This window comes from Anastrepha ludens, chromosome 4 (assembly GCF_028408465.1).
Source record: "Anastrepha ludens isolate Willacy chromosome 4, idAnaLude1.1, whole genome shotgun sequence".
NCBI classification, from domain to species: Eukaryota; Metazoa; Arthropoda; class Insecta; order Diptera; family Tephritidae; genus Anastrepha; species Anastrepha ludens.
The window spans coordinates 12,899,690-12,921,820 of record NC_071500.1 but is presented as its reverse complement, the minus strand read 5'-3'; the positions used below and the strand labels follow the sequence as shown (position 1 = coordinate 12,921,820).

Genomic DNA, 22,131 nt, shown 5'->3' with positions numbered 1-22,131 from the left:
AGATTCCAGAAAAAATAAATTTTTTTGTTTACAAAAAATTCAGTCATATGTTAACGAACGTTTGCTTGCAAGAATTAGGAAAAACTATTGTACCACACATTTTTGTGATATCGAACGGAACTAATTTTTTTGTTTATAGACTTTAAAATTTAATAGACCAAAAGCCAAACCTATTACAGGGTAATACATCCAACACCTGCCCCTTCTGCCAAGCAACAGTCAGTGTACATCTCCTACTGGTATCCTTTCCAGAACTTGCTTCTCAAAGGCATCACCACTTCAGCAACACAGATCTTCTTCTACTTCTAAAAGAAGCCACTGAGGAAAACATCAAAAATATTTACAAATTTCTGAAGGACACCGACCTTCTCCGTCGTATCTGATTCAACATATAGTACATCACCAGACAGCCGAAAGCCTCTGCTGCTAGCGCTGCGTTTGCTTAGTTTACTTTTAATTTTATTATCATGTAAGCTTTAAAAAATTAAATAAAAAATAAATAAATTGTTCTTATTGTTTTTGCTCGTTGTTGTTGTCGTTGTAGCAGCATAAACATGCCCCATACATGTACAGGGAATGCTGCTGGGGTGACAGTCCTTGGTTAAATATAAATCATGGGAACGATCTTTGGTTTCAGCAGAATTGCGCACCATTCACGCGGTTCATCAAATAAGCGATCCTGTGGGTACTACATTCCAAAGTGTATTAAGCAAGTATTTGACATAGACTTATTTGAAAAGAAGAAAATAAGCATTTTATTTATTTGTGTGCGCTAATCCGTTTGTATATTTTGTACCTGAGGTACTTGCTCTAATTTTAATGATTTCATTTTCTGACTGCCAGGCATAAACTGAAAAATACTAAAATCACACATAAGCGCCTAGTGATTCCAGTAGCCTCCCAAGAGGCACTTTGTGGCGACCCAATGAAAATAATATCTTCGGTTCCGAGATGGGTCATAATTCACGATCATCGAATTTATTATTTACTTAAAGGAAACTGATAAAAGTTGATTTTTAAAACTACACACATACATACATACATATATTTACAAATTTAATTGTTAAAAATCTTGTTTACAAAAGTGCGTAATCTATTTCGTAACAATGCCAAATATTTAACAGAATAACTCCCATAAAATTCCTAATAAATCCATGTAAAGTTCCATTTACCATTTATTACCAATGCTGATGGAGATCCTTATCATTAATGTACAACAACAAACAATCAGAGTAGGATTTTATTTGTGCTTTCTCGCTCCAATGCAATTGCCACAGACTGCGCAAGCGTCGCTCATATTCATCGTAGTTGTCTGCTATTGTTAATGAGATAAAACTTGGTATTTGCTTCAGCTGCTCCATCTTCTCCAAGCGTTCGTCATCCACTAAGTGCATACAATTCACCGCGCACAACTTGCGCAACTGTGGCAATTTGCCAAACACCATTTGCAAGGCAGCACCGCTTAATTTTGCATTGCCACTCACTGCGAGCAAATCTAAATCGCACGCCTTTTGCAGATTTTCAGTTATTTTATACATGTTCATATCACTAAGATGGCAGCCACAAAGTTGGATACGTCGAAATTTCTCGCATGTGCCACTCTCGAAGAAGGACGTAATATATTCGGCATTCATGCCGGAGTTACGCTCATCCGTACATGAACTTTTTTGCGTATAGCTTAAATTTAACTCTCTTAAACGGGATGCATTCAACTTGGTTAACAGTTGACGCAAGGAATCATTAGTGAGTTGATTGTAGCTTATATCAATTGCACTCAATTGGTAGAAAGCCAGATCATGGTCGTGCAAATTCGTTATATTACAATTTGATAGCGAAAGTTGTTGTAGGGACTTTCCGGCACTACTGTTGCAAAATCGTTCCAAGATACGTAAACTGGCATTCCCCAATGGATTTTGACTCAAACTTAATTCTTCTAGTTCTTCAAGCCCACCTGGCGTTGAAAGCAAAACGTCTACCCCCTCCGAAGTTATAAAGTTACCTTGCAAATTCAGCGTTTTCAGCTGTTTTAGTGTTGGTATAGATTTGGCTAACTGTCGACAGCCCTCGTTTTGTATAAAATTATTCCTTAAATTAATGACGCGCAGATTGGCCTGATGGAGCACTGCCTTGAAGATAGGTTCGGTGATTGGTGGCAGTAACCAAGAGTCAGTTAGACAAATAACATTAGTTGTTTGAGTTTGTTCCAAAGCAGACAAAATCTCGCTATTTACATCTGCAAAATAAAATTAAATCAATTAGGTAAACTTGTTATTGTTTAATCTGGATACAAAAAAGGAATTAGGCCTTCCTTAGATGATTAGAGGGGCCTTCTTCACACATCGATTTAAAGAATTTCATTTCGCTCTCTATAAGAGTACCCACTTGAGCTTAAAACCAAATTTAATTAATTATTTACAAGGATATACGCAAACGGCATTACGAGGGCACCTGTATTTAATATTTTTGCAAATTTAGGTTCATAATAAATGCAAAACTCTCTACGTGAGTTTAAGACAAAAAATATTCCGCTCCCATGACAGTCGGTTCTACGTTACCGGAACGACCCGGATTTATATCCGGCCAAGGACTGTCACTCCAACAGCATTCCCCGTGCATGTATGGGGAATGTTTATGCCGCTACAACAACAACAAAAATATTCTAGAAGTTTTATACCCTACATAGGCACCTCTAGAGGGCAATAAATGCAAGTCAGATTAAATGAATTGTAAATTCTTATTTTGCTTATAAGTTTGAACCGAAAAGTAATAAGAGTTTACTCTAGAACTTTATAAGAAAATTGTATTTTAGTAACTGGAGTGATTAATAAATTGATCAACACAAAATTTAAAACATTGCGAGTTCAGCCATGTAATAGGTTTACATAGAAAAGAAAGACTAAGTTACAAATGTTAGGATTTTCGGTAATTTTTTTTTTTTAAACAAGGGTTATTGAACTTGTTATTATGACCCTTACAAATGCGACGGCAAAAGTTATAGTGCAAGGAGAATGTACGGAACCGTTATCTATTGCCTCAGGAGATAACAAGGAGAAGCCCTCTCAACACTGATATTTAACCTGGTGCTACATGCAATATACATAATTGCCGCGTACACCCTTTTTGGGTGTTTGGCCGAGCTCCTCCACCTATTTGTGGTGTGCGTCTTGATGTTGTTCCACAAATGGAGGGACCTACAGTTTCAAGCCGAAACGAATTTCGACGAACGGCAGATATTTTATGAGGAGCTTTTTCATGGCAGAAATACACTCGGAGGTTTGCCATTGCCTGCCGAGGGGCGACCGCTATTAGAAAAATGTTTTTCTTAATTTTGGTGTTTCACCGAGATTCGAACCAACGTTCTCTCTGTGAATTCCGAATGGTAATCACGCACCAACCCATTCGGCTACGGCGGCCGCCATGCAATACTAAACGAAATTAACCCGAATGAAGCCTACAACAAGCCATTTCAAATGTGTGCCTATGCAGATGATATACTAATAATGGTAAAAACTAGAAATGAGCTGCAGTTCAAAAAGCTGGAGGCAAGAATACATCTAGCTGGACTGATTACACTAGTCTACAAGGAAAAGTATCCGAAATAATTTAAACTAATATCTGCTTCTCTGTCCATGCAAAATTCGGATTGATAACTAAAATTAATTTATTAGTTTGAGTTTTCGAGATATCCTAACCTAAAAGTGCAAAAACCCCCATTTTTGCCCTTATTTGAGGTTATGTAGCCTTGCAGATGTTTTCTTTCACCAAAATTAAAGGATGGCATCTTTAAATACAATCCTTCTTTTTTCAAATGGCGTTTTGTTTGCTCAAATATCATTTTTTTCGCAGAGATATCGCATTTTGAAATTTTCATGTTTCGAAATTTTCCTACACCTGAAAATCGATTAAGATAACATAGACATGATATAGTCGCTTACTAATTTTCTTGGGTTTGAGGGCCTGAAATATATGGATTAATAGTATGTAAATTTGGAGTTTGTGGGAAAGCCTGCTTGCGGTTATGTGGGTTAGCCTGCTCGCGGTATGATAGGGGTGGTTTCTAGGGGTTAGGGCTGTGTGTGACTCGGTACCCAAAGGTTAGATAGTGTAGGGATGTGGTGAGTCAGCACACTTATGGTGTGAGACAAAATTTTAAGAAAAATAAGACTCAATTCAAGAAAATTAGTAATCGAATATATCATGTCTATGTTATCTTAATCGATTTTCAGGTGTAGGAAAATTTCGAAACATGAAAATTTCAAAATGCGATATCTCTGCGAAAAAAATGATATTTGAGCAAACAAAACGCCATTTGAAAAAAGAAGGATTGTATTTAAAGATGCCATCCTTTAATTTTGGTGAAAGAAAACATCTGCAAGGCTACATAACCTCAAATATGGGCAAAAATGGGGTTTTTTGCACTTTTAGGTTAGGATATCTCGAAAACTCAAACTAATAGAGCAATTCTGAGGCCAGATTTGGATTCAGCGCATCATAAACCTTCGGAAATATATAGTCTGGTTTCTGGGTCTGAATGTTGGTTAAATTTTGTCGGCCTGTGTTATCAATGCAGAAAAAACTAAATGACAAGGATCTGGGGTGTGGGGCATACATATTCCAATATGTAAATCAGTTCACCTACTTGGGCATTGCATTATCAGCCAACCAAGACATGTCGGTAGCAATCAATGACAGAATACGGACAGCCAACAAAGCATATAATGCTAACCTAAAATTGCTCAGATCTAAAATATTATCACGTGAGCAAAAATTAAGAATGTATAAAGCGCTGATACGTCTTGTGCTTACTTATGGCTGTGAACTATGGACGCTGAAAGCTAACGAGACAAAACAGCTAATGTGCTTTAAAAGAAGAGTGCTCCGAAAGATCTATGGTCCGCTTAGACTTGCAGATGTCATTTACCGCATTAGGCACAATGCCGAACTGGAAGACATTGTTAAGAAACAAACTATAATAAGACTTATTAAGTCTCAACGACTTAGATGGCTGGGGCATGTGGCTAGAATGGCACTAGATCTTCGCCCAATTGGAGAAAGAAAAAGGGGACGCCCGAGAAAAAGGTAGCTAGAAGATGTAGAAGCTGATCTTAGGAAAATGCGCGTGCAATGTTGGAGGTAAGTGGCTGTGAATTGAGATCGATGGCAAGAAGCTGTGAAGGAAGCCATGGTTCAGCAAGGACTGTGACGCTAAGAAGAAGAACTAAAATACTTTACGCGCACAGGCGCGGATAAAATCTATTGTATACATATGTATGTAAAGTTCAATTCATTCACCTTTCTTCAGCTGATGACACATTTCTTCGTAGCGCTGCGCAAGTGGTGATATCTGCCAGTCCAGCACAGTTGCCAAAATCATATTCTGCTCAAGCGCCACATTTACCGAATCATTTTCTTCGTATGCAAATCCATCCGCAGTTTTCAAACGCAGCACCGGCTTTAATCCCACCAAGCTGTAAGGAATGGCAAGCATAATAAAAAGCATAAATTGATATGTACTACAAATAGACTACTAAGCAAATTTTGTATTACTTATAATAACGTCTTGCCGCCTCCTCAGCCAACCAACGTATATTAATATCGTTTAGCTTTTTCCGTTCAATTGGCACTAACAACAATTCATTCTCTACTTTAATCTTAAATGAAACAGTTGTTGGAATAACTTGTGTGCTTTGTACTTTAATTGGTGACGACTTTGAGGGAGATATCAGTAAATGTATGGATGTTGTCGTTGAATCTGCCTCGTTTGAAAATGAATTGCTTGGCGCCACATCAAGGGAATCCTCGCCAAATCTGGGACTTTCACTGCGAAAGCGACAAAAACCATTATCAAGCAGCGATGACTGTTGCTTTGTTTTACTTTGTTTACTATTTGACAAATTCGAATTGGTACTAATATTGGATGAACCGGACAAACGTAATTTGCGCGCTTGTTTTTGACGCTGTTGCTTTGTGGTACCGGCCGATGCATCTAAAAGCACCTGAAAAGCATCATCGGGTGCTAACACTGCATCTGCACTCCAACTAGAATTTATTGAATCGGTGTGTAAGTTTTCTTTAGAGGTCGATGCTGCTTCTTTAATAGGGGTGTGAAAACGTCTTTTTTTGCATTCTGGACCTAAATCATCAATTAGCCAATCATCATCATCTACTTCATTCGCATCCAGCAATGCGCTGCGTCGAGATTTCAGAGTATTTGAATAACTGGCCGCGCAATTCAAACTCTCGTAAGTATCATCGTTAAGTGTGGTTGATCGATTTGGGTGTTTCAATTGTGCCATTACTGTTTTATACTCCATGCTAGCGGATTTGTCACGTGGAGATTTCTTGATGTACTCCTTAAAAAAACATAAGCCAGTAAAATATATTATTAATTTCACAAATATGTTAGTGGTTCAGTAGCTAAGCAATAAACTGATAATTAGAAATTTATTACATTTCTATTTAGTTAGATACATCTTTTTTTTCTTCTTGAATAATACCTTGGAAACCCTTCTGCTTTCACCAGACCGATTTAAACTTGAACGTATACGTCCGCCACTATGTAATTCTTCTCCTACCAACGTTTTATCACCGCTATCGGACTCCACATCTGATACAGACTCAACTTGTGCATTTGTTAATGCTGCCGCTGGCTTCTTACAAATGCCAGTCTTTGAAAGTGTTGTCAATAGTCTGGCTCTTATCATTTCATACTGTGCTTGTTCGCCCTCCGTTAAAGTTGCTGATCGCCGCCATCTATCTAAGCCAACCAAACATGTTTCGCCAAAATCTGTTTTAATGGCCGTATCAGCGCCACGATCTAATAGTAGTTCAACTACATCGAGAAACCCATTCGAGCAGGCATCGTAAAGTGGAGTTATGCCGTCGCAACTTAAACCTCCTTTATCGTTAATGGCAACAGCTGAACCGCGATCTAGTAGTAGTTCTACTATATCACGAAATCCATGATTGCAAGCTTCATGCAATGGAATCCAGCCCGCATGATCCCGCACATTGACCACATGCCCTTGGTCGAGAAGTCGCCGAACTAGCTCAATATTTCCCGCTATACACGCTTGGTGCAGCTGTGTTTCGCCTTTATTATTGCGCTTAATTGTAAGAGCGCGTACACCACGTGTAGCGCGATGTGGCCGTGGTTTTTCTGTCTCATCTAAATCACTCATATCTGAATCGGTTAGATCATCGAGACAAACATCATCACCTAATTCGGGTGTGTTTTCATCGTTGCAAGCTGCCGAGTCCGCCTCTGACTCAGTGTCGCTTCCATCGTCGTCAAGTTTTAAATTTATGCCTATAAATAAACAGAAAAGCATTTATAGTGCTATCTGCGTAATCCCGGCACGCTATAGTCCGGACACTACTTCAATTTTGAAATTTCACATTTGTTCTCTATAATTGGGACACTACAGTAATGTGCACGGCCTTGGCATTCTGGCTGTCAGGATTACCGAGATGACACTACATATCTGTTAATGTACTTTACCAAAGTGCTTACCTTTCTCCTTAGCTTCCTCTATTAATTCATCTGCCAACATTTGCATTTTGTGTTTTAGCATCAATCTTTTGAGCCGCACAAAAACAACTCGCTCTTGTTTTTTTCGTTCTCTCTCATTATTGTTTTTTGCCGTTTGCTGCTTTGCCTTTTGATAAATATCCTGTATGGTCCAAAATGATTGTCGCTGAAGCTCGCACACGTCAGCAATAGCACATAGTGTTGAAAACGCTTCCGTCGGCACACCTTCATTCAGCTCATATTCTTTCCACAGATATATTAGCGCCTGGTCATATTCTTTGTTGTCTTTGTAGGTCTGATACAGACTGACATAAATTGGTATTAAATTTTTCTCGGGCTCAGAGTTTTTTTCGGCGCAATCCAACATTTGCTGGTAGTACTCGATAGCTTTAGAGTAGTTTTGGAGTTGGCAACATCCATCGCCAAGTTTCTCATATAAAGTTTTCCGCTTTGTGTAGTCAAGTGAGCTGGTGGTGACCAATTCGTCTAAAATTTGACAAATTTTCACGACTAAAAATAGGAAAACACATTAGTAGCAAACAAAACGAATACAAAAAACAATTACTTTTTTCTATTGAACCAACCTACGCGCAGCGATTTTTCAATTATGGTCCGATCATTTTCGTCGGGAGTGTTCTTTTTGTAGGCTTTAGTTAGGATTTGTTTAGCGCTTGCAAAATCGGCATCTTTGATCAAAATCTCCGATTTTGTAATAAGTGTTTCGCAAATTTTCTTGACCCTATTCGGCAAGCGTTTCGCAACTTCCAACGCTAAATTGCAAAAGCGTAGCGCTAAAATCGAGTCATGTTTTTTATAGAAATAAAGCAAACTCATCGAAATGTAACATAAGTGTGTCAATTCGAATATATCATGCGATTTGCTTATTTTAATGGCTTTTTCCATGTATGAAATTGATTCTTCGAATTCTTCCATATGTTCTTTCACAACACCAATATTAAGATAGCAGCGCGCTTGCATATCCAACTGCTCCAGTTTTGAAATCTGACCTGAAAGTCTTCATACAAATATGTCAAGTTATTGTTTTTGAAATACTTATGTTCAACTCACTCCTTAATTAAAAGTAAACTTTTGAGAAAAGCGCGTTCAGCCTGCCTCAGTGGATCCATTGCGTTAGATTTTGAGCTCTCTATAACGTTTTGACCATGCAACAAGTGTGCACGCCCGAGCGTCGCGTATGCCCGTTGCTCCTCCACTTTGTTGTGTAATTTCTTAACAATATCTTTCAATAATTATTAAATTTTATTAATTTGTTTTCAATTCTTCAACATCAATAACTCACCGAGATATAGGTTTATATGCTCCTTAGCCTTGCCAAATTCGCTAAGCAACATGAACATTTCACCAATCATTCGATTCGCTTTCGCCATTTCCAGCTTTTTACCCAATTTGGTGTAAATTTCAGCTTCTTGCTGATATTCATTGACGGCATTTTTATATTTACCTTGCTGATTGTAGAAATCACCTAAATTATTGCAACAAATGGCCAATTGCTGATAGTTGCCTTCACCTCGCGCCTTCTCTTTTCGTTTAATATATCCTTTCAAATAAAGCAATTAATTATATGGGTATTCTTGTCCAAAACACTTTCAAAATCACTTACGTTTCTCATCCATCCGTTAACGTTTGTATTCGAACTACTGCATAAGCTAAAATAATGTAAAACTTCATAAAAAGTAGGATATATATTTTTTGCGTTTTAAATTACTCTCAAATTGCAATTTGGAAATATACAATTATGCCTGATGTGTAGGCTTGGCGCAAATTTTGTAAACAATTGGTGATGGGTAGACATCGGTATATAAGAGGAAGCACTCAATAATTTTCTCATCACCGATAAGAATTTCCAAGTATCTCATTTCGCGTTATCGATACTCAACATATTGAAATTACATGACAATGACAAGTCGAATTCATTAGAGGTGGTGATACTAGACAATTGTACATTGCATAATGCACTATACCTGGCCTAAAGCTGATATCATTAGACCAGTTTATTTTTTTAAATATGTCAGCACAAAATAAAATGACGAAAAGCCGTTTCATTCACATCATCGACGTGTGCTTCTACCTCCAAATGCATGTCAGCTTTTCAACGTACCTCCTTGAACAGAATTGCAGCGGACAGCGTGTAACGGGTTAAGAGGTGCCCGCTGCCAAAGTTAGAAGACATTTAATAGCATGAAATTACAAAGAATTGCGGTAAAATAATTAGATTCATTTCTGTTTTATCCGACGTGCTGAAGGCTCAGGGTTGCTTTTCGTATCTTTTGATGGCAGTGGGTTTATTACAAGCGACAGCAGGCGTAACAAGCAAATAATATTTGATTTGTACAAAAAAGCCGGCAAAGTATCAATTTTTTAGAAATAACCAATAATTATACACATACAAATATATATATAATTGGCGCGTACACCGTTTTTGGGAATTTGGCCCAGCTCCTCCTCCTATTTGTGGCGTGCATCTTGATGTTGTTCCACAAATGGAGGGACCTACAGTTTCAAGCCGACTCCGAATGGCAGCCATTCAGCTACGGTGGCCGCCAATTAATTAGAAATAACAATAATTATTGTAATCACAATAAGTCAGATGGATACGAATTATAAAAATACATCCAAAGGCAATTTTTTTGCGATTTTAGGCGGATGACGCCATGGCAAGAAAGTGTATGGGTGTGTATATTTTTACGGCATTCGGCTACTTTTCCCCGCACACAGCGAATTCGGAAAGCGCAACCTTGTATCTTATCATTCTTGATGTACAACCAGTCCAGGTGGAACCAATTCCTACAGGGTAACTTGCCCAAATAAAAATATATAGTAACATTTTTGTACACAGTGGTAACATTTGATTTATTTTGACAATTCAGGTTTGTTATGAATTTAAAAAATAGCAGTTTTGTGGTTCCTGAAGCCGCCAAACAAATTAATAGGTATTAATTTAACATCCAAGGTGGCCTAGTTTATTCCGCCAAGGTGTATTGAGTAGAGAATAATTAGACCTTAGCACAGAGCACTTCGTTAAAGCAATACTAACAATAACATTGTGGAAGTACAATCTAACGTTTGAGAGCCACCGGGTCACTAAAGCAATGTCTAAGGCAGACCCAGTTAAAATCAAATTTCTCAAATTAGAGGAATAATATAGCATATACATATACAGCTCCGTAAAAAAATCAAATTAAAAAGTTTTTACTAAACATGATCTTTCAGGTCGCAGTGCTAAATCCCTTTATTATATTGCTTAAGTAAACATATTTGCTTCCGAAAAATGGGTGTGAAGGACTTATGGTCGGTACTAACTCCACATGCCGAAAGAAAGCCGCTGTGTGAATTACGTGGTAAAATAGTTGCCATTGACCTATCTGTTTGGGTCTGCGAAAGTTTGAACGTGGTAGATTACTTTGTACACCCCAGGCATCATTTAAAGTAGGTACTAATAACGTAGATAATAAACATTTAATTTTATAAATATTTCACATATGTTTGTATGTGTATCGAACAAAAGAAACCTCTTCTTTCGGACATGCTACTTAATTTGGGAAGACGTGACACCCATTTTTATACTCGAAGGAGCGGCCCCCAAATTAAAAAGTCAAATAATAGGCAAACGCGCTGAATTGCAGTTTCGCGGTACCAAACCAAGTCAAAGCAAGAAAGCTGACACACAAACATCGCAGCCGAAGGATAAGGATAAAGGGAGAACTCGATTTAATCATGTGCTGAAACAATGCGAGAACTTATTACAATCTATGGGTATACAATGTGTTTACGCACCAGGAGAGGCCGAAGCTTATTGTGCGTTTCTCAACAAAAAAGGGGCATGTATAGATCATAACTAATGCATACCAATTCTTGATTGTAATTCATTGTTGCAATAAAAAACTCACTTTCATTCTAGTTAGTAGATGGGGTGATCAGCCAAGATTCGGATTGCTTTGCTTACGGTGCTTTACGTGTCTATCGTAACTTTTCAGTATCCACTCAAGGCGCACAAGCCGCTCAAGGCGGGGCAGTTGATATTTATGACATGCAAGAAATTAGAAAAAAGATGGGTTCGTACACTTAAGGAGCCTTTGAATTTTAATTGGAGATCTTTATTATAAATACATTCACTAGATTTTGGCCAACACAAGACCATTGTAATGGCGCTACTCTGCGGGTGTGATTATTGTCCCGAGGGTATTGGTGGCATTGGACGTGATAGTGTCCTAAAATTGTTCAATAAATATAGAGAGGTGGAAATTTTAGAAAGGTATGAAGGAATGTGAATATTTCAGGCGAATCAGTTAAGACATTTTTAAGATTTTTTATTTAGAATAAGATCTTGGCGACATGAAGACAGTAAATATACTGCGCTGGAGATGCGTGTTGATGATAAAATGATTTGCAGTAATTGTGGGCACATGGGACGTACACAAAGTCATACAAAGAGTGGATGTGGCATTTGCCGTACTAGCCACGGTTGCGATGAAAGTCTATGGAAGTAAGTTTAAGACTGGCGGTTATATTTTTGAGTTAATGACAATTCTACCGTGATGTCAATAGACTTCTTATGTGATAATTTAACTGATTTTGCATAAACCGGCACCTCTTAAACAAAATATTTTTTTCTTCAAGTAAACTTATTTGAAAAGAATTTATTTTTCTTCTATCAAATTTATTTATGTAATAATATTTCTAAGCTTGATACAATATGTTCCTAAAACATTTGGAGACGTTATTTTGTATTTATAGGGAAGAACGTTTATCTTTAAAAACTGAACTGATGCTCCGTAAGAAAGCTTTGGCTGATCCCTCTTTTCCATCTGAAGAAATAATCACGGAATTTCTTAACGAACCTACCACTATGCCCAGATTAAATATGATTTGGCAGCAGCCTAACATAGTAAAGTTTGTAAAACAAATCGGACACCTTCTCCAATGGACTGAAATTTATTGCTTTCAAAAATTTCTACCGATTTTGGCACGTTGGCAGTTACGAAACATGCAACGTATAAAGGAGTTGAATGCAGTCACATATTTATCTGTCAAAGAAATATTAAAAAAACGCATTGTGCGTGGAGTAATCAGCCTTGAAATCATTTGGCAGGATGAGCGTGGTTTCTTTAATGGCCTCATACCACAGGAACAGCTGCACGATTTCGAACAAGAAAATCCCAAAGGGCTTATAGAACTTTGGAGTACGGTAGAACCACTTTGTTTGGTTGAAAATGCTTATCCAAGCATTGTAACGGCATTCATGAAATCGAAAGAAAAACCGCCGAAAGCAGCTAAAACTCGTCGAAAAGCTAAAGTGCCTGATAAGGGGGTACTCAGTTCATTAGAAAATCTTACTGATTTAATAACAGCCACCGAAGAAGTAGCTAAAAATATTAAACAAAAACCCAAAAGGCAATCAAAACGTACAAACCAAAAAAAAGGCTTGCAATTGATTGATAAATTCTTCAAGCAACAAAAACATTCTCCTCCATCTAAAGTATCAGCTGAGGTTCACACACCAAGGAAAAAATATACATTTCATGTTATCACACAGTGCTCTACACCTGTAACGAAAGCCTTGCCGTCGGATTTAGAAAGTGACTGCGATGAATTAACCCACAATATATCAGATATTGTAAAAGGAATCGTTTGTGTCCATGACCGATTTGGGGATCTTACAACTCATAAAGGCCGGCCATTACGTTACGAACCGCTTTCAAAAGACTTGAGTCTTTTATTGAATGAATGGAGTATTAAAGATGATTTAGATTTAATAAGCCAAAAAAGAAATTTATCAATTTGCTCTCAAAAAGATGAAAATAGTTCGCCTTTATCGAAGCGTATATCCTTAGATGATAGTTTCGATGCTTTGGTCAATGCGAAGCGCCACAAATTGCATAGTTTAACAGAAAAAGCCAAAAAAATGAATTTGTTTAACGCTGTAGCCTCACCAGTAGGCACAGTAAGGACACATTTAGATCGCTTTAAAGAACGAAATTTTTTACAATCTTCACCAAAGCAAGCACAGCAGAAAAGTGAAAAAGAAGATGACGACGTTATGAGAGCGAATGAGGAAGCTCAAAATGTCAGTTATTTCTTCGACAAAAGTAATTATGAAAACGACGAGTTCGAGAAGTTAATGGACTTAAGCATATCGAATAAACCAACAAAGAGCACAGACTGCAATGATTCAATAGATTGCTTCGTTATTAGCGAAAGCAGTGACGAATGTTGATGGTTTATAACGCTATTTTATTTTATTTATTTTTATTAGTAATGTAGCACGTTTCTAGTATGTATGAAATGCTAATATTGTATTAATAAACATAAGTAAATTGTGATAATTTGATAATACGAAAAACATACGTAGTTGTCAACGTTCATTATAAGATAAAATTAAATCTCACCACATTGAAAACGCACCTTGTCATACTTTTAAAAATGTATTATATGAATATACTTGTAACCACCAAACTTATTTTATTTTGCTACAATTTTTGCTCACATGTTTCGAAAATTTTTTTGAACTCATATTCGAAAGTATAAAATTTTACACGACATAAAATGCGTTAAAATTATTGGAATTTATATCGCAAAATTCTTCTGTTTTTTGGGAATCGTTCGAATGAGGCGACAATTCAAAGATTGGTGAACAAATTTCCAGGAACTGATTCTGTCGAGGATAGAAAGATGACTGGCAGACCAAATAATGGACTTTCTGTGGCGAATATTGCTGATGTGGCGCAAAGTGTTGCTGAACAACCTTCAACATCGATATCTCGACGCTCTCATTAATTAGGTGTTCATGAATCGACTGTTTGACGGATTTTACCTGTAGACTTGCTTATGGGGGACATTTAAATGATGTTTTTTTTTCACATGTAATTTTTAATACTTGTATTTGAATAAAAATAGTGAAACCCGAAAGAATCAAAACTTGTACATGGTCTATTTTAAAACGACATCTAGGGGTGCCTTTTGAAAGACCCTTTATATATAATTGCGACAAGTCTGTTTCTTGATAGCCACGGAGGTGGAGGGGGACTTTAAATGAAAATATGATTTTTCGCTAAAAATGTGTAATATGTTTTTAATATTTCCCAATTTTTTTAAACAAAATGTGAATTTTTTTGTAAATGCCTAACTGTAGACTAAATTTCTGGCAAATCACGGATGTTAATTTAGGTGTTGAAGCTTTAAAGCTGTTAAGGGGGCAGATACCTGTCAAATTTCGAAAAAAAAATATATTTTTTTTCATAAAATGTTATTATAATCCTTTAAGAATATGTCAACAAATTTTAGAACGTTTATTTTAAGTATTTCTTATATTCTAGATCGTCAACCGTTACGACTCCATTCTTTGCGTTCGAGCGCTGGGAGAGGTATAGTTATGTATTTAAATTTTAGACGCGTTTTTCTCAAAACTATATTTTTCGAATTGGCGTACACGATAACTCGAAAAGTTATTGACCGATGTCCCTGAAATTTTGCACACATCGTTTTTATGATATTACTTTCATTGTAAATTTACAAGTTTTCGAAAATTTTTCGAAAAAATTATTTTTTCGAAGCAAAAATAGGAAAATTTGCCCCAAAATTTAATTTTTTTTCAAGCTTTTTATTCCGCGAATTTTTTTTTAATTTTTTTTGGTTTTTTGTATTCACGTCACTGACGCCGATGCTACAATGCCCGCCGATTGAGAAGCCCCGCTGTGACCTTCCTGGAAGAATTTAGTGTACATCCGCCATTTTAAATAATTAAAATAAAATAAAAATTTCTATATCATTTTAATGTAGGTATAAATAAACTGTATGCCAATTTTGAAAAAAATATATTGACTTCTTCATTTTAAATAATTTTAATGAAAATCAGGTAAAATATGGCCGTTTACAGGTAACTGTACACTTAAGAGATTATACGAGTATACAGTTAGAATTTGCAAAAAATCGAATTATTTTTTTTCTTAATGTACACATATTTCCGAATACCAATAGAAAATTTAATATCGTGCCGGTGAATATTTTTGAAGTTACACGCAAATTTGAAAAGGTGTTGCAGAGTGCTTGAAAGTCAAGGCCGGAGCGGCCGTTGCAGTGCTTTTCAAACTTTAAATGCGTTTTTCTCAAAATGGTGTTTTCAAAGTCGGTGACCAAAATTACTCGAAAACGGCTAAACCGATTAGTCTTAAATTTTAATAAGGAGCTTCTGGAATATATTTTTTAATAATTAATCGAAAATTTTTTCAAACGTTAAATATTTTTTTTCTATAAACTATTTAAGGTCGAAATTTTGGTCAAAAATCATTTTTTTTTTTTGAGAGACCGCCATTTTGCCAAAAAAATTTATTTTGCTTATTCGCCTTCGATTAATTTCTAGATTAACATAATTTAATGATATCTGTTCGGTATTTTAATTTCAGAAAATCCAATTCAGAGATATAGAGGTCACCGCAAAACTTCTTTTTTGAGAGGAGCTCCCGGAGATCAGCTGTAGTTCCCATACTAGTTGATTCTACGTTACCGGAACGCCCCGGACCCCGGCCAAGGACTGTCACTCCAACAGCATTCTCCGTCCATGTATAGGGAATGTTTATGCTGCTACAACAACAACAACATCAGCTGTAGCTCCTTTCCAAATAAATATTTAAAAGATAACATAATATTATATGTGTACAAATTTTTAGATCAATAAATTTAAAAGTGTTCTCAGAAAAAATTCTGGAAAATTCGCTTTTTTCACCATAAATAGGAGGAGGAGCTCGGACAAACACCTAACAGGAATATACGCGCCAATTATTTATATATGTATTTTTTTTTTAGTATTATTAATTCACTTCAAATTGTTTTAAGATTTATATTAATAATATATTTGAGATTGTATCATTAATAATTTAAAATTGTTTTGTATAATGCATATCTTAATGAAAATAGTGAGGCATTTAAATAAAATAATACATTTTTAAAGGTTTTTATATATGTTGAAATTATTTAGAAAACAACTCAAAATCTCTATCAAGTAATTACAGGTTGTCATAAAATAAAGATCAGATCAAATAAATCGTACCTTAGATAGTTTTAAAAAATCATTTACGTAGAAATGCATTTTCTTTTATAGCTTTTCCGTGTTTTATACTTTCTTTCCCTTTAGTCACTTCCATTCTTCTGCACATAACATTTTGTTTCCATAGAAACAGTTAACATTTTTAGACTTGCTCATCGTCGTGCCTACGTATTTTTTACTAATATTGAAAACGAATTTAAATGGAAGACTTATCAGATTACTCCTCAGAAATCATTGAATTTTTGCCAACTCAGCAATTGGAAAAACAAAGAAAATTGATCGAAGCATGTGTAAGCACTGACCCAGAGCCATCGAGTCAGAATAAATCCGTGGAGACTTCACGTCATGCAAACACCGGCACACAAACCGAACTCTTCACCTCCCAGGAGTGTCATGTTAACGAGAGAAAACTTGCCGATTGGCTACGAAAGATATGCCCCGCTGTTGAGGAGCAGCTCCTCAAAGGACCTACTCCGCTAAATGTTACTTACGATAGCCCCAGCTCCTGGGCCGACCAATTTAAAATACAAACATATCAAAAGATCAGCCTGAGTGGATTGGAAAACTCACAGGGTATCGCTGCATGGTTATCAGTGCATACCAACAATTCACCCATGTTGGTAGTAAGCACCCAGGCGCCACACGACGACTGGTGCGACCATCTGCAACAAACGCTCCAGCTATTCGTACCAAAACGTATGCAGACCGGAAATTTAGTTGTGTATACTCAAGTGAAAAGTGTGCTGCTAAAAGCCTGTCTAAGCAGCCTCAGTACGAATGGTTATAATAAGAGTATATTTGCTGGTTCCACCATGGATGGCAACATACTTGTATGGCTATGCCGATCGGGTAGTCGGGCTGGTGGTGGCAACATGAGCGTCAATACCGCAGGCACACATGAACTTGAAGAACTTTGCTGTGCAATATCGCCTCAGGGATGTGCTGTGGAGTTGGACTGGTTAAGTGAAAATCGTTTGCTCAGTTTTCATGCAAATGGTGCGATAATCTGTTGGGCGGTGGGCGAAGAATTGCTTTTGGAAAATGAGTAAGAATGTTTTATTACTAAAACAAAGTGTTTGAACAACGAGTAAAAAAAACTGCCGGGATAACAAATTAATAGGCATAAACTACTCGTTTGAGGTTTTTCTATTATGTTATGTAAATAGTGACTAGTAGTAAATAAAGGACTACCATTCCGAGAAACGGAGAACATTGGTTCGAATCTCCGTGAAATACCACAATATTAATCATCCTGTTTTGTTTTTTGAATAACTTTTTAACAAAATTAAAAAAAAAAATACTTTGAATGATGGATATCTTTATTTTGAACTTTACGCGCTCCCTTTCTTGAGTGTTTGTATACTGCAGCTGTCTAGTTCACAAGTGTCAAATATGATTGACGTGCGTCGCGATTTGCAAACATTTTAAATCTTTCGATGAGGTTATTAATCATAGATAACTAGATGTGAAACTTATTCATTTTGAGAGAGAGCGCGCCCATGAGGACGTTTAAAAACTTGGCAGCACTCACACATTATGGGATTTTGAACAGCTGATAGGCGAAATGGCAGACTGCCAGAAGAAACGCGCCGAAAATAACAGACGAAAACAGTTCGTTTTTGCTTAATGGAGAAATGACGTGTTGCAATGTTTATAATTATTTGTCTTAAAATTAATTCAAATGAAATGTAATAATTTGAATTGAAGTGAGTTTGTAGAATCCAAAGCTCGTTATATCCTTTTCGACTTCTACTTTTAATTAGTCTTATGTACATAATGTAATTTTATTGAAAAGTGTGTGTTGGTTTATGTAAATTTGTATATACGTAAACATTCTATGGTTGAAAAGCGTAGGTAAGGGAACTGAGTTTGTGTTTGAGATATTTTACAAAAATTAAAGGTAATCTGCTTTAACTTATTCTGTTCGTTGTTTGAGAATTTTTGTTTTTTGTTACCCACTTTCTGTGTTATATTAAAAAATTGCAATAAGTCATGTTTTTAATTATAACTTATGTTTTTCGGGTTCATAACTTTATTATTATTAAATTACTTATGTATATCAGTTTTAAATAATTTCATTTACATATAAATTTTTAAATTTTTTGCTTATTTATGTACATATTTCATACGGATTGTGTTTATTTTTAGTATATGTAGGTGTTTACGAGTGATATAAGGCTATTGGGCAACCGCACACTAAATACTAACCTCAATGGTGGTGTGGAAACTAAAAATTCCAGACCTTTGATTCGAAAATACCCAATTCATGTTTCTACCGGTGTGGCAATATTGGAAAATGTTATAAAAAATGCACATTTTTCAGCGCTCTCACGAGAAAAAGAGTTTCACATCTAGTCATCTATGTTATTAATTTTGCACCATCTTTCACCTGAAAAATACGCCTTATTTTAACATACATATATCTCTCTCTACACCAGTTGAATTTTAGAAAATATGAGCGAAGAAAGTTAGAAAAAGTCATTTAGATTTTAAAATGGTCAAGTAGATTTGAGAACAGTCAATTTATTTTAGAAAGGGTCAATTGAATTTTAGAATAGTCTATACACACTTCCAAAATACACACATAAAGATGATCGATTACTTACACATATTACATTTTTAAAATCGAATAAGAAGTATTTATAGCGTCATCCCACAGCAATATTTGGTATTAATCAGAAAACAATTTATGTATAACGTATAAATCAATAAAAACTCCAATTGACCAATATAAAGGTCTAACTGGAAACGGTTCAACATTTCCGAATATCATTTCTTCTGATTTTGCTGCCTTGTGCTACCCAGTGTTTATTACTTAAGCGTAGATTGAACGGATATCGTATGAGTCAGTTATGTAAAAATTGATTTTGTTTACTCAAAATTGTTTAGCAGACATTTAAGTTTTCTTGAGTATTTAACCCGTTGTTATTTTCAGTCCAATAATATACGTCTTTTAATGTGTTTCTATTTCTATACTCACATAGTTTCCTACTGAAACCCCAAGTCAACACCACCAATGAAATCACAGCAGCCGTTTGCTTGAGTTCGAATACTTTCGCGGTTGGGCTCAAAGATGGATCCATATTTTTGTGCACGATAACCAGCTTTAGTGCAATGCGAAAACAAATGAAAATTATAGCATTGAAAAAGCACTTATTCATGATCTCAACATTGCTAAAAACTTTTATGAATGGCCGCCAGACAATAATAAGTTGTGATCTAAGTGGACAAGTTTATTGCCACGGTATAACAAATACGGAAGAGGTGAGTAAGAGAAAAGGCAATTTTAATTTCCCAATTAAACTTTTAAACATATTTTATCGAGATATTGTGTTTGGAATATTTTATAAAGTTTGTTTTCGACGTTTACCTCGTTAAAGTATTCAAATCCTTTTCAGAAGATCAAGATCCCACAGATTATGCATAAATGCACTGTGTAATTCAGAAATTATTTGACTTCAATTCAAAAATGTTCCATATTGTACGTATTAGGAGCTCGGAGCACAAGTGATGCGTCTCCGTTTTATTTTTTTTATTTTTTTTATGAGTATTCATTAAATAAACTGTAAAACTCACTTGAAAGTAGAAAATGTAAGAACTCTAAAATGACGTTAGCTCAACAACTGATTCTGGCAAATTCACTGGGAACCTAGTAGCCGTATAGCGATATGAGCAATGTGATATATCCCTCAACCGTAGTTATACTACTTTCATTTATTTCTCTGATTTCAGATTAAATTTGCAAATAATGGTCTAGTTTTTGAGGTAATCCATGAAGTGAGCTAACTTTCAATTTCTTGGAACTAATGTATGTTTCGAAAAAACTAGAAATAGGAGAAATACAATATCTGGTAAATACGACGATTAGAGTGTTGGATAAGCGTTGTCAGTTTGGATTATCGTGCCTTGTCTCGATTTTCTTACATTTGCCTTTGATTTGTTATTATTCCATACTTCTTTAGGAGCTTAAGGATTCAACAAAAGTACTCCAAACATTTCTATTTCTAGACATAAATCTCAGTTCATTAAATGATTTTCCAGTTTCATTGCGGATAGTCCTTTGCCAAGTCTCCAATGGTCTGCCTCTTCTTCTCGTTCCTTCCAAGTCAAGGCGGCATGCGGTATTTCCTCATAAGGCTTGCGCAGAGTATGCCCTATCCATCCATATTTCCTTTTCTTTATTTCAGAGCTCCTCGTTTGTTATAACTCTTGGCCATCATATCTTAAGTATATTACGCAGACATCTGTTTATAAACGCTTGCAGCTTTGCGTTCGTTGTCGAAGTTACCAACCAAGTTTCGGATCCGTACAGCAACACGGTCTTAACGCAAACGTTAAAAAGTTTAACCTTTGTGCGAGTTGTGATGTTGGAGCGCCATATATGTATGTATATATTTCGAAGCCTGGAGTATGCGTTACGCGCCTTATTTATTTGGTTATTAATGTCACTTTTTGCGCCACTGACTATGGAGATCATACTTCCCAAATAGGGAAAACTGTCAACGTCTGCAATGGTTTTATCACCAATTGTAAACAACGCAGCGTTGTTAGCTTTGATACGCATCTATTCCGTATTTTGACGTGATAACGTCTTATAATTCGATTTAACAGGCTGCACGCACGAAAAAATGTGTCGTTACCTTGCTCATTTATCATTACCTTGCTCATTTGTCGTTACCTTGCTCATTTGTCGTTACCTTGCTCATTGCCGTTACCTTGCTCATTGCCGTTACCTTGAATAAACTGCAAGCGAAAGCGCGGAACGAACGACAAAGCAAACAAAACAAACGAAAGGCAACGTTCGACATCTTGCTCTCCCCTATTTAAGTGAGCGTATATATGTATGTATGTATTTGCATATGCCTTCTTATTGATTATTATTAATTTGATTTACTGGAAGAATTTAAAATAAAACCAAGTTTGTTAATAATACCTGTTGTTTTAATGTTATTATTATTAATTTTTTTATTATATAAGAAGGAAAAAATGTATGGTAATATTTACCATATACCTTATAAGATATGTTGTATACTAATATATGTATATTATATAAACATGCATATACATATACAATTTTCGCGCAATTTTCAAAAAGAACAAATCTATATGTAAAGATGCATACAAATCATATGGACATATCAAATATACGAATCTATTCCGTACGCAAGCAAATGTAAGCTAATGTGCTTGAACTGCAAGCGAGAGCGCGGAACGAACGACAAAGAGCACAATCGACCCCCGCGTTCGTCAACGTTCGACATCTGGCTCTGTTCTACTTGAGTGAGCATATATATGTATGTATATGCGCATTTGTATATAAATTCACATACTTGTATTTGCATATGCCTTCTTCCTGTGTGCATGGTAATAAACCATTTCTCTGTTGAGAATAGGATGATGATAGAAAAAGTAGGAAATGAAAGGGAGTGTTCCGAGTGTAAAGTGTCTTGAAAAAGGCTAATCGATGATGGTGCCTCTTAATGTTGTTGACTTATTAACGTCTGATGCACAATCGAAATTGAACATATCTTTCATGAAT

At 35.9% G+C, this 22,131-nt stretch overlaps 3 protein-coding genes and 1 long non-coding RNA gene across 4 annotated transcripts in view; 3 read left to right on the top strand and 1 right to left on the bottom strand.

Moving 5' to 3' along the window:
• Positions 1 to 790: 790 nt before the first annotated feature.
• Positions 791 to 9,317, bottom strand: LOC128860536 (tonsoku-like protein). Its single transcript, XM_054098124.1, has 10 exons — positions 9,258 to 9,317; positions 9,153 to 9,198; positions 8,832 to 9,089; positions 8,600 to 8,771; positions 8,116 to 8,546; positions 7,514 to 8,041; positions 6,498 to 7,309; positions 5,548 to 6,353; positions 5,293 to 5,468; positions 791 to 2,233 (listed from the first exon to the last, which is right to left on the bottom strand). The coding sequence occupies exons 2-10, from the start codon at positions 9,163 to 9,165 to the stop codon at positions 1,179 to 1,181; spliced, it is 4,251 nt and encodes a 1,416-aa protein (XP_053954099.1). The 5' UTR covers positions 9,166 to 9,198; positions 9,258 to 9,317; the 3' UTR covers positions 791 to 1,178.
• A 1,083-nt stretch (positions 9,318 to 10,400) lies between these two features.
• Positions 10,401 to 14,308, top strand: LOC128861277 (flap endonuclease GEN). Its single transcript, XM_054099292.1, has 7 exons — positions 10,401 to 10,482; positions 10,763 to 10,978; positions 11,058 to 11,370; positions 11,451 to 11,604; positions 11,669 to 11,804; positions 11,868 to 12,035; positions 12,287 to 14,308. The coding sequence occupies exons 2-7, from the start codon at positions 10,821 to 10,823 to the stop codon at positions 13,764 to 13,766; spliced, it is 2,409 nt and encodes an 802-aa protein (XP_053955267.1). The 5' UTR covers positions 10,401 to 10,482; positions 10,763 to 10,820; the 3' UTR covers positions 13,767 to 14,308.
• A 2,387-nt stretch (positions 14,309 to 16,695) lies between these two features.
• LOC128862163 (uncharacterized) overlaps positions 16,696 to 22,131 on the top strand; it is a 10,407-nt gene continuing 4,971 nt past the window's right edge. Inside the window, exons 1-2 of the mRNA XM_054100633.1 lie at positions 16,696 to 17,637; positions 19,577 to 19,856. Coding sequence (XP_053956608.1) covers positions 16,793 to 17,637; positions 19,577 to 19,856 — 1,125 coding nt within the window. The 5' untranslated portion in view covers positions 16,696 to 16,792. The remainder of the gene's footprint in view (positions 17,638 to 19,576; positions 19,857 to 22,131) is intronic.
• On the top strand, positions 20,339 to 21,522 carry LOC128862164 (uncharacterized). Its single transcript, XR_008454430.1, has 2 exons — positions 20,339 to 20,713; positions 20,780 to 21,522. It is a non-coding gene; the product is annotated as an uncharacterized LOC128862164 (long non-coding RNA).

Excerpts from the sequence above, each read along its gene's own strand:
- LOC128860536 (XM_054098124.1), bottom strand. Across the intron at positions 8,042-8,115 it reads TGAAAAATCGCTGCGCGTAG|TCGTGAAAATTTGTCAAATT; the intron begins GTTGGTTCAATA and ends TCCTATTTTTAG. Across the intron at positions 5,469-5,547 it reads GCGGCAAGACGTTATTATAA|CTTGGTGGGATTAAAGCCGG; the intron begins GTAATACAAAAT and ends CATTCCTTACAG.
- LOC128861277 (XM_054099292.1), top strand. The coding sequence starts at position 10,821 with ATGGGTGTGAAGGACTTATGGTCGGTACTAACTCCACATGCCGAAAGA. Across the intron at positions 11,371-11,450 it reads CGTTTCTCAACAAAAAAGGG|TTAGTAGATGGGGTGATCAG; the intron begins GCATGTATAGAT and ends CTTTCATTCTAG. Across the intron at positions 12,036-12,286 it reads TGCGATGAAAGTCTATGGAA|GGAAGAACGTTTATCTTTAA; the intron begins GTAAGTTTAAGA and ends TTGTATTTATAG.